The 13,067-nt window shown below is 30.5% G+C and overlaps 1 protein-coding gene across 2 annotated transcripts in view; it reads right to left on the reverse strand.

Moving 5' to 3' along the window:
- The window catches only part of LOC111626340 (myosin heavy chain, non-muscle-like), a 95,169-nt gene that overhangs the window by 11,467 nt on the left and 70,635 nt on the right, over window positions 1–13,067 (reverse strand). For both annotated transcript variants that reach the window (XM_023369670.1, XM_023369669.1), the window contains 5 exons: window positions 12,930–13,051; window positions 10,397–10,466; window positions 9,949–10,109; window positions 9,106–9,214; window positions 8,894–9,025 (listed from right to left, as the gene is read on the reverse strand). In XM_023369670.1, coding sequence (XP_023225438.1) covers window positions 8,894–9,025; window positions 9,106–9,214; window positions 9,949–10,109; window positions 10,397–10,466; window positions 12,930–13,051 — 594 coding nt within the window. The remainder of the gene's footprint in view (window positions 1–8,893; window positions 9,026–9,105; window positions 9,215–9,948; window positions 10,110–10,396; window positions 10,467–12,929; window positions 13,052–13,067) is intronic.

The following is a 13,067-nucleotide window of genomic DNA, read 5'->3' on the forward strand; positions in this document are numbered from 1 at the left end:
AAACATGACCCTCGCAGCGGACGGCCGTCAACTGCTGTCACTGAAAAAAATATTGACAAAGCTTACGATTTGGAGTTAGCAGATTGCTGTTTGAAAACGCGTGAGATAGCTGAGACAACAGGCATCTCTGTTGACCGAGTGCACCACATCTAACCGAAAATTTGGGTATGACGAAGGTCTCAGCAAGTTGGGTGCCGCATCTGCTGACCGCTGAGCAAAGATGTGTTCGCACTTTGATGTCAAAGAAGTGTTTGGACTTCTACAAGAAACACACACGGGATTTCTTGCGTCGGTTTGTGATTACTGACGAAACGTGGATCCATTACTACACTCCTGAAACAAAAGAACAGTCGAAGCAATGGAAACACCCCAGTTCGCCACCACCAAAGAAGGCAAAAACAGTTCCATCAGCGGGGAAAGTGATGGCCTCGGTTTTTTGGGGATGCTAAAGGAATCATGTTTATTGACTACCTAGAAAGAGGAAAGACCATCAATGCTGTCTATTACTGTATACTTTTGGAAAAACTGAAGAAAGAAATCGATGAGGCCACACTTGAAGAAGAAGGTTCTGTTTCACCACGATAATGCCAGAATCACTGAACAAAAAATAAACGAACTTAGCTTCCAATTAGTTCCACATTCACCGTACTCACCTGATTTGGCTCCCAGTGACTTCAACCTTTTTCCAAATTTAAAATAATTCTTGGTTGGAAAGAGATTCCACTCAAATGACAAAGTCATCTCTGAAGTAAACGAGTATTTTGCACACCTTGACAAATCGACCTATTGTAATGGCATAAAAAAGCTAGAACATCGCTGGAATAAGTGCATTGCTAACAAAGGAGACTACATTGAAAAATAAAAAAAGTTTTAACATTATTTTGTTTGTTGTTCTATTTGAGGCCGCGAACTTTCCGAACAGCCCTCGTAAAATCTGCTTGTTCAATTTCTTTTTGCATGTATATGTATATAAAAAATGGAAGATGTTACTATGGTCTTTTAGTCTACACACTTATAAGTTACACTTCTCTGTAAGATGTCTGTTTTCAATCAAATATTTTGTATCAGTCAACAATGCAAACTAAGCTTTGCACATATGTAAGATTAAATTTACAGAATTATTGCTATTCTAATTTTGTAATCACAAAAAATATTGGCAACAAAGATTCAGCATAATTTAGTTATATAATGATAATACTAATAAATTCAGATACTGTTTAAGTATTTTTCTATAACGTTTTCAGTTCTAATTCTTTAGTCAACTCAGAATTGCTTTTAAACACTCTTGTAAGATTAACAAACTAAATGAAAGTTATTCTTAACTCCAAAAAGAAGAAATAATTGTAAATTAGATTATGAAGTATGCTACTTCTTAACCTGGAACAAAAAATAATGTTACAAAAAATGTAACTTTAAGAGGGTATCAAAAAGTCTGTTGTAATGGACAGAAGAAATCAACTTATTTTGATGAAACTTGCTGGGTGGATTATTCCTTCTCTATATAGTCACATTTCTCCCATATACAGTTCATTTGGTGCAAACTGTCATTATAGAACCTCTCTGGCTGCTCAGAAAGCCATTCCTCCACCATTAAAAGCACCTTCTTGTCATTGTTAAATTGACACCCAGAAAGTGAGGTCTTTGTGTAACAGAAGAGGAAGAAGTCACTTCTGTTTGGGCAAGATTCATCCAATCTTGCCCAAATAGGACAGGTATGAAAGAATTTGATATCCACACTTGATGACAACTGTGTCAAAAATAAGTACTGTATGTGTGAGTAAATTATCACAAATGAGCCAGATACCTTAGTTAAGCATTCCATGTGTTTTCCATTTTGTCCAGCTATGTAACTTCACCAAAAGATTGCAATAATAGTCTCCAGTGGGTTGTCCTTTTGATAAGTAATGCAGTCCCGAAAGATAGCACACGATCTTCCCAAATGAAGGTTATTCTCAACTTTCTTTGATGGAAACAAATCGATGCATTTTCACTGCCAGCACAAAATTTCCAAATGTAGACCCAGCATTTATCCACAGCTATCACACAGTTGAAAAAATTATCTTTATGTTTGTTGCACAGCTAGAACAGAACATCCAAGCAGAGAATTGCATGGATGTGAATTGTGAAGAGGAAAGGAATCTATATCGCAAAGATTTTTTCAAACATGCAAATTGTGAAAGAATTGGGAAATTTTATGATATAACCCATTGCTCATAATTTTCTTTTTTTCTGTTCAATGTAACAAACTTTCTGATATCCCTTATATATATATATTAACTTATTAATTCACTTAATTTTTGTTCTATCTTCATTTATGGATAATCTACACAAAGTATCTCATTTGAAATAAATTCAATTCACTCATACAATTACAACAGAATCAGACTTTTGTTTTCTCAGACAGTTATTTTGTCTTCTTTGACCAAATCCTCCCTTTAAATAGTTTAGATTCTACTCAAGATTTGAGTTTTAAGCAGAACTTTTGTTTACTGTTGTTAAAATTCCAGAAAAATCCATTATTGGCTATTATAATTTTATAGTTCCTCTTTGGTCTTTTACAATATTTAATTGTTAGCAGTACATCCTGGAACATATATGTAATACTAGTACAGTATAAATTTTATTATATGTAGATATTAAAAATTGCAATTAATTTTTTTGTTTTAAAAATTTCCCTATAATACAGTAAATAATTATATTCTATAATGAATACATTAGAGTGGGCTACTACAATGTGCAGCAGCAAGGACAAGTCTAATTTACAAAGTGTATAAATTGTACAACTTTGACAAGATCCAAGGTGTGTCTTGACAAATAGTCTCATTAAATATTCCACAGCTCCACCTGGTTAATGTGCAGCTCCCAAACAAGATTTTTGAAATGACTTTTATGTAATACTAAATTGTTTTACCTTACAAATTTTACAAGTAAGTTTCCTCTTGGCATTATTTAATTCTTTATTAAAATATTTCTTAAAACTTTAAAAAAGTTTTAATAGATTTTAACAATTAAAATCATTTTATCCCTTGTATTATTTTAATATTCATTTATTAAGCAACCAATATTACTGGCCTCAGCAGCTTTTTTACCATTGCCCACAAGTTTGCTATCATTTCGATGATGTTTGTTACATTACAAAGTTGTGAACTTTTATATTAAATTAAGCACCTTCTTTTATTTTGTTATTTCTTGTAATAATTCAAACCAAGTTTAGTTTATTTTCATACCATTATTTAAATTTATAATGATACTTATATTTTCTTTTATAATTACATTATATTTGAGCATTTTTATTATCTACAGAGTGAGTATGAAAGATCTCATGTTTGATCTCACAAGAATGCCAAAACAATACAATTTACCCAGAACTGATGATTGGTGTTTTAAAAACGTTGCCTTTCCAAGTAGTTGCAAAGCCTAAGTTATGCCAACAGTACGTCATTGTCCAGATGACAATGTATGGCAGAAAGTTACGGGTGACTACTTACAAAAATAACCAAGAGTTTTGTGAGACAAGCAGAGGGCCAGGGGTTAATCCCTCCTGACACTTACACTGCACAGGCTGGTAAAACCTGGTCTTGGAGTCGTCAGATGGCTAGGAGGGCAAAAAGTGAGCGGGGAGTGCGCCGGTAAGCTGGCAGGCGTCCTTAGAACAATGATAGACAGGTTTAACAAAATAAACAAACATTTATTGAATAACTAAGCTAGGTTACAAGAGGCGATAATAAAACTACTAAGGTTAAATGCAGTTATTCTAATTCTATTTACATAAAATGGCGACTAATCTCCTGTCACTGACCTACTAGCAAGAGAGAAAGCTTATACTACAGGTAACCCCCGTATAACACGGTAGTTACGTTCCAAAAAATTGCCGTGTTATGCGAATCCGTGTTATACGAAACAAAGAACTAATACAAAAAGGAGGGTTAGGTTCCAAAAATTAAAAAACATGCTAGAATATTTTCATAATTAAGATAAATATCTTCATTAAAATTTTTTAAAGTGATACATATTAATATAAATTAAACAATATTTTCTTCGTCATCACTAAAAACACTATTAATTAACCGAGAGCGTTTTCTTTTTGGCAAGTTATCCTTATCCTCTGAGCATTTTTCTGCATTATCTTCAGATCCATGCTTTACCTTTTGCAAAATGTATGTAATTTTAGATTGCTCGCTTTTAGTTAAAAGGTCTTTATAAATTTCCTTATATGGTGCTAAGCACTTATGAAGAATAAAGCAAGTATGGAATAAGGGAAAAACATTCGGCATACTCAGAAGCAGAAGCGTCGCGATCTGGCAACATTGAAACAAGTTTCGAGAAGGACCACGTGTATCGACAGAAGGTGAGAAGAGAAAATTTACATACTTAAGTACTAATAGTTCACGAAAATAATAATTTTCGTGAACTATTATTAGTTAAGTATGTAAAAATTTATTACATTTCCTGTTGTACGAGGGTTTTACCCAATTCTCGAACCCAGTGCCGGCCCGAGGCAAGTTTTAGGATGGAGCGAGATCCTATTATGGCGCCCCCTTGGTGACCCCTAATTTATACCCTTTACGTTTCTTTAACACTGAGGCGCCACCTAAAACTTAGCGCCTGGAGCGGCTGCTCTGTTCACCCTATGGTAGGGCCGGCTCTGCTCCAGAGTGAATCCGTGCTATAAAAGTACCGTGTTACACGGGGGATGGTACCAATTCTCGAACCGTGTTAGAGCGAATCCGTGCTATAGAAGTGCCGTGTTATACGGGGGTTACCTGTAGTTCTAAAGTCCCTAAATACCTCTCAGAATAATGGAGGTATTAGGGACTTTAGGGATTTTTTGGCGAACATCGTCTGTATGGAAGAGGTGGAGGCTTCGGTGTCTTCTCGATGAACACAAGTACCAAGAACAATGCAGATGTGCCCTGAGTTCCGGGAGCGCGAGCTTTTATTCATTTTTCGTGGGAAAGGAGTCACATGATCGTCATATGTTGGCATTAATGATGCATTCCTGACACCTATACGTCAACTTTCCCAGCTAATTTTGATAACAAATGATGGCCTCCAATATAATTCTCACCAGGAATGTATTTTCTATCGGAGTTGTTTACAATTCTTTTTTCTGACAACTGCCTTAAATTTGCAGATTTCACAGTTTGCAAGACTGGCAAAACAATTTCAGTATCACTTTCAACATCTGACTTGCAAATACCATTCTTTATGGTTCCAAGGAAATCAAATAGTGTCAACACATCACAAAACCAAAGGGTAGATATCTTTCTGAATTTCTATGTATTAAATTTATTTAAAGTACAAGATATGTAAAGTGTACAGAAATCTCTCTTTTAGCTATCTTTTTGTTCTTCTATTTTAAAATTTAATTTTTTTAGTAGTTTTTCCCCTATATATTTCATTTTCTGAATACGGACACACATTATTTTATCAAATATAAGAGATTTTATCAAACAAAGTTGATATAATCATTTCAATAACACTTGAACCTTAAATTTTTAACTCTGCTCACAGGCATTGAGAAAGCCTCTTTTATGGGTCTTTCGTAGGTTTGGTAAGAACCACAAAATAGTTGGCTTAGCGTTGAGGGATGGAAACCAGCAAATTTAAGACAGACTGTCCATAAAATCCTGACACTCTTTGCCTGACTCAATCTTGAGTCTGAAGACTGGCACAGTGATGCATTTATCATCATAGTCATCTGGCCATCCAACTTTAGATCAATATGTTAATTAGGTAATAAATGGATATTAAAACACAAGATATGATTGTTTTAATGATAAAAGATTAACAGGTTTTAAAGTTTTTAAAAAAAAGAGTATTAAAAATAATTAAAAGGAACATTACCTATAAAATTTATGTATTAAGTATTCATTACAAAATGTATTTGGTAATAATTAAAGATTGCCAGAACTCACTGCTGAAAAACATAATTAGAATAAGAAGATAAGCAATTTTTAAAACAACAAAAATAAACTTTATATATTTATATAAGATAAAATTCTACTAATGTTATGGAATTCGCATTTTAACAATTTTTATAAGAGACTGACAAAGTGTTATGTAACAGTAACAGCTGAAAAAAACATTTACGCAATATTTTAAAAGCAGCCTTGAAAATTTCTGGTCGAAACCAAAATCCAGAATAGTAAAACTATCCAAAACAAGGATTCAGTTAGCGAAAACAAAAAGAAAATTGGATCTATTCCCCAAATTGTTAAGGGTTGAACTATCTCTAAAAATAATTTAGATATTTTTTGTACTTTTAAGATTTGAGAAAAATCAATACATTTAATAACAGATATAATACACAGACTAATTTTTAACAATGGATATTCCCACACTGCTGTAAACAATCTCAAAATATATCAATGTTTCATATCCATTGTCATACAAAATAATTAGAGCATATATATATCACCTTATTTAGATTTATTTATATCATGAAATGATCTTGTAATTGGATTAATCTTATCTTTGAAATTACGTAAACAAATAAATATAACAGAAATTATATCTACTTGTTTACATAATTTAAATTACATTAATAGAGAATTTTAAAAAACTGCTGTTAATTAATAGTTCCTTATTACAGCTGTTGTAATTAATAACCTAGTAATTATAAACAGAAGTTTTATTTTTAAATCAACAATAAGTTATTATTAAACTATTAACAGTTATAAATACAGTAAACTGAGAATTACCAATTGTTCTTAATCTTATTCTTCTTCAGATAATCTAACAAACAAGTTGAAAACATCTGTGCTTTAAAAATATACTAACATACAATTAAATTTTTGTTTTACTTCACTGAAGCAAATCCATATATTATCAATCCTTGAACTTAGAAATAAACAAATTTAGCACAAGTAAAGAAGTTAATTTATAAATGTTTTTAGAGCAGGCAGTGTAGTTCCAAAATCAGATATTGTACCTAAATAGAACAGTTTATCTGAGTTTTAAATTTAACTCTTTTTGGAATTTTGGAATCTGTCTGTCTGATTTTAAACAAAACTGTTTTGTTTAAAGTCAAACTATTCTGTTTAGATGTAGAATTTAGATGGATTCAAGCTATTCCAAAAGGCATTTACAAATAATAGTTAACTGATTTCTATATTTCTGTCAAATTTGTATTTATCTTTATTTTGTTAAGACAATGGAAACCAAAATCAATTTTGCAATTACATGTTAAGAAAACCAATACTTTTGAGATGACTAATAATTTTCACGGTAAGAAACTCAATAATTTTTATTTTAATATTAATTTAATATTTAATGATTTATTTATTGTAATTTCTGACTGAAAATGTATTATTTATTATAATAAACATCTTTGTAATAGAAAATTTAACTGTTATTAATGTATGATAAACAATAATTTTAATATTTATCTATGATAAACACCAAAACTTAATATACTACTTTTAAATATCTCAGTTTATTATAAACCTAAAAGTAAATTTTATTGCTAACTCCACAGATTATTAAATGTTCAATACTAATTGATCAATCATAAAATAACTTAAATCATCTTTAAAAGAATAAACAATCCACATTTGATTGTATCATGCACAAAATCTTAATCTGCTGATTGAGTGGACAATGGTAATTTACATTGTAGTAACTTTAATAAAATAACTACAGAAGTTGAATAAGTATTTTTAAGTAGATAAAAGGTTACGTAACAGTATGTAATTTTAATTTAAATGAATATTTAAACTAGTGGCTAGATATCAAGTAGGTGTGGGAACTGTAATCAAAAATAAACAATGTTTCATCACGTCCCTCGCAATTTCACACACCACAGTCTGAAAACTACTAATATAGCATCATATAATTTTACTGGAATATTAAATTTATAAAATATATGAAGTCTGTTTTTCTATTATTAATTATTACATTTAAATAAGAGTAGAAATATAAGTTTTTATTCTGAACATTTATATTTCATAATTTATTTACTACAAAATGTGACAGTAAACACTTTTTATATTTTTATTATTGGTGTGTTTCCTTACCTAAAGATTTAATAATTGAAATTCTTACACGATTTTGTTCATATTTTTTGTTTTAGAACTTTCTTATTTAATGATATACTTTATGCTTTATTTTGATTTACTAATACAGTAGAAGTTCCATATTTGCAGAAGTTACATTAAAAAAAAAAAAAAAACTGCCAAAAATACGGGCACGAGAGAGAATGAGATATTAATAAAATTGTATGATTAAAAAATAAAAACATGTTTTTGTATCTAAAACTTTTGTTACTGTGTTTCTAATCTGTATCTTTTTTCTTAATGTATTTTATGGTATACTCATTTGCAAGAAAAGCATAAGCAACCATAGCTGCTGATTTTCCTCCCTGAAAATGATCTAGTACTTTACTTTTGTAATTATGACACATCACTTTTTTAGTCTTTTTGATATTTTGTTACTAGAGTCTCTCTATTTAGATGACAGCATTAATTTATGAAAATAAAATAGAACATAACTGAAATATGCTTGTAAAACATAACATTAACAATATAAAACAGCATTTATTATCCATGTACATATTTTTGTTAACATAAGAAACATATGAGATAATATGCTATGCCACGTAACAATCAACATAATAATTTGCAGTAAAAATATGTTTAGGATAAAAACATAAAAAATCATTTCATGATTTATCTACGGTTTTGTTATTATTTTTAATCCTTCTGCAAATATATAAAAATGGTTGCAAATACTCAACTGTGAAATTTGTGAAAATGCACAAATAAGGTAATAAATATAGATCTTCTACTGTACTGAATTTTAAAAACAATTTCACAAACTACATCACATAAAACAATTTAGCGTCTTGAACATAAATTTTAAATAAATAAATATATTTAAAAAAAATATTAACCTGTTGTAATTTCTTGTCTAATTCTTCAACTTCTTGCTGTGCTTTATCCATCTTCTCTTTCACCTGTCGCAGCTCATCCTCTTTTTCATTTAACTTTTCTTCTTGTTTAGTTACTTGAAGTAATGGTTTTACCTTTTAAAGGTGTAATAAGAAAATTAATTTCTCATTTTATCAACTGATAAAAATTATCTAATTTTTAATAATAAACTTACTTTAGTGTATAGTCTCCACCAAGACCAATTACGTAACTTAAGATAAGCGGCACAATTACGTTGTAAGATTCGAATGGCGTTCAATTGTTGTAAGCGTTTTTGATAGTTTCTGTTAAATAAATGAAATTTTAAGGAAGACATAACAGATGCTAAAAATAATACTAATATATTTAAATAGGATTTTGATGACAAATATTTTTATTAAAGATAATACTCAATTTATACTCTCTCCACCCTGTGGTAACTGCTGCACCATGTGAGAACTGAAGTTCCCACAGGATACAATAGGCCACAAAGAAGTGGTGAGAGACAATGCTTAACATATTGAAGCCAGCTGTCCCCCATCGTCCTAATATGCCATACCTGTCTTAATGACTCGCCAGCAAAAATGTACTAAGTTATTTATAAATAATTAACAATGTATAAATAATGTTTCTAAATTTATAATTATTAACTGGACAATTATTTGAAATGTATACCTAGTCTCTAAAATGAATAAAATTGTAAGTAAATAAATAAATAATTTTTTGGGGTCTCTTTAATAAAATTAATGGAAGTAAAATCAAAAATATTGAAGACAGACTACACACATAAAATTCATGGGGAGTCATTTGTCCAGACTCAATCTCTGGTAACCAATGACAGCCGACATCTAAACTGCCTCAGCCATCCTGCCATTTACATATATATATTATATTAGTTTGCAGTATTGTAAATGCACGTAAATTAACTTGCATAAAATGATTACTATTTTTAATACTGCTGTTAATTGTAATTGCATTTAACTGCATCAACAATTAACAGCAAATATATTTCTAAAAGCATTTTATTTTGTTTATTTACCTTCGTGCAAGAACACCTCTACAGTACGACTGAAACTGTACAATCAGATCCGATATTTTTACATCTCTCTCTTCTTCTAACTGTGCCAAAATGCCGGCACGGAAAAATATTTTACTTTGACCGACTCTATAAAGATTTGGATCCAAATCCAATGCATTAATCTATACAAAAAGAAATAAGTGCAAAATTATCTTAAAAAATTACAATTTAAACAATAATGTAAAATCTTTTTCATATTTTAAGAATATCAGAAATAAGATATTATTATAAATATCACCAAATATTTGATTAGTATTCCAATACACAATATAAGATTTTAAAAATTCTGAATAAAACTAGAATTATCAAAGTAATGATTTTTGCTTTATTACAGTTTTTTGAGGTTCCAGAACAGCCAGTCAGTTTCATATAAATTATTTTTAATAAGAAAGGTAGCTTTAGTATTTACCATTTTCTCACATGCCAACTTTCCATCCATAAAACCTTTTGGAATTGCATTTGGTGTTAGTAATTCATATCTGTAAAAAAATTATATTCATATAATTTAACAGTTTTTTTGTTTCATAAATATTTCTTTATATTCTGTTCAAAATATAGTTATACCAACAATATTTTGACCAGTTTAGGTTTTTGAACAGTTGTTTTGAACAGGTTATTGTGTTTTGTTTCAATAAAGTAAAAATTTGAGTGTTTACTTCCAAACTTTTATCTTTTGTAGTGACTAAAAAATATTTCTGTATAAATTGGGATAAATTCTATCAAAAACATTGCCACTTTTATAATGAATAAAGCATCTTAATCTACAGAAATACTTAAGAATATCTCTTCCTCAATACCATTACTTTATTTTTTTAATAATTTTTGTTACAATCTATTTCATTCCAAGCTCTTTCCTAAAATAGTCTCTCCCTTCTTTTTCAGTATCTGACTCAACAAGAACATTTTTGTTACTCTTTGAAAAAAGCAAGTACAGCAGCATTTGTATATAGCAATAATAATTAAGTTTAGATTCCTGTCCAAATTATGTTTTCAAGTAGTAATTTGTTCCAGGATAATCTTTATATTATGTTCCAGAAAGTACTTAATAAAAGTTATTTTGGGTCCCTTCTAGTTCATAGCTGAGATGACAAAAGCATCAAAATACTTCAAAATATTGTTCATCTCTTCAATATCAATACATTGCTATATTCACAAATAACGATATCAATATTCTGAGCAGAAAAGCAAATATAGTTGTACCAACCTAACATGTTATGGATAACTATAAAAATTCAATATTTTATAAATAAACTAGTAGCCTGGGATGCCCCTAGATGGTGTTCTTTACAAATTTCCATGAGGCACGGTTCCTTTGACTTTTTTGTTCCTATCAATATGCTCTACAGCTCCGTTAAAGTCCCAATGGTAAGATTTACCATCCAAATGAAGGGATGGCGACCCTCCCAAACTGTAGCCCCCATGCAAACAATAAAGTCAAAGGAACCATACCCCTATGTGCAACCCTTCGCGAGATATAAGCCCCTGAAAATTCGCCTACGTCATTTCCGGCCATGTGACACCGTGGTCAAAAGGGAGTCTACCGCGCGAAAAAAAATTAAGGCGCTCGCGCATACTCGGGGGTTTGTCGACCTGCTTATTCGGGGGGTAAATTATGGCAAACAGGAGGTCACATGACCCATGGAATAATTTTCAGAGGGCTATATCTCGGGAAGGGTCGCACATAGGGGTATGGTTCATTAGACATTTCTTATTCGCACAGAGGTGGAGGTCGCCACCTCTGTGCTCATTCGGAGGGTAAATCTTACTGTCCCAATCGCGTCATACGGATCTATATTTCTACCTATTAAACATTCTACAAATACTTTAAAATAGTTTAATTTTTTATTTACCTTCGCTTGTAAACCTCGATTTTAAATGAATCCGCCATTTTTTCAACAAAGTTCCCATGAGTCAACGCACATGGAATATTGTAAACGTGCAGTGCAAGGTTAATCAAGGCATACAATAATTATTTATACCATTCCATGGTATAAATAATAAATTTATATCAATAATAAATTCCTACTACAAATAAAAATAATTTATTGTTAATTTAAAATCTTCGCTAGGGCGCCTCTAGTGCCCATTTTTGGAATACCGTTATGCGGACAGACGAATACCCGTTCAATGGGTTATATATATAGAAGGAAGATTTTGTTAGCCAGCTTGTTTGTGGCACAGTTGTGTGTGTGAGGTCTTCATAAGTTAATACATTCATGTTTGAAACTGCAGTATCATCAAATTTAGTCTTCTTTTCTCTCAACTTTTGTTTGGGAAATTTATCTTTATTTTTATTTATATATTTTCCTATAAACCTGTACCATTGTATTTTATAAAGAAATTTGCAGAAAACTACAAATTTTTTTTAAATGACTATAAATATTTATTTTAGCAAACAGATCTATGACATCACTGCCTTGAAACCAATTCATCACCAAAAACACCATAACCCATTTTAATTTTAAGTTAGGTTACTTCCAATTCGGAAATAATAATTGTTTTATTAATTTACCAAGAACACAATCAAAATAATGATATGTAACTGGATAAAACTGGCTAAGTGATGTCATTGTCATTTAGTGTTCATTCAGCAGAATACTGGTAATTTACTTTATTGCTTCTAACAGCAAACCAAATAATCTGTTAATATTTTGAAAGTATTTCAGTGCTCTTACTAATATTATTTGCCCTCCACTTTCAATATTATATTATAATATTTTTAAATATATAATATTTTAACAACTAGTAAAAAAAAATCACACACAATTACAAAAATCTATGGTTTTAAATATAAGATTGTAGCTTTCTCATTATTTTGATGTTTTTTATATTTTGCATTTGTTTCTGTGAATAAAATGGTAACTTTGACAAAATGACTAATTTTTAAATAAGAAAACTGCAAAATAAGTAATGTATTAATCGAAAACCGATTTTCATAATACCTCTGACGGAACTCCTGAAATGGAATACGATTGGGAAAGCCTTGCCGACAAATTCGTATGCCTTCTAATACACCATTGCAACGTAACTGATCCAGGACCAAGGGTGCATCAATTTTACCTGCCTATAAAGAAACACTT

This window comes from Centruroides sculpturatus, unplaced genomic scaffold (assembly GCF_000671375.1).
Source record: "Centruroides sculpturatus isolate CEXI.00-Female unplaced genomic scaffold, Cexi_2.0 scaffold26, whole genome shotgun sequence".
NCBI classification, from domain to species: domain Eukaryota; kingdom Metazoa; phylum Arthropoda; class Arachnida; order Scorpiones; family Buthidae; genus Centruroides; species Centruroides sculpturatus.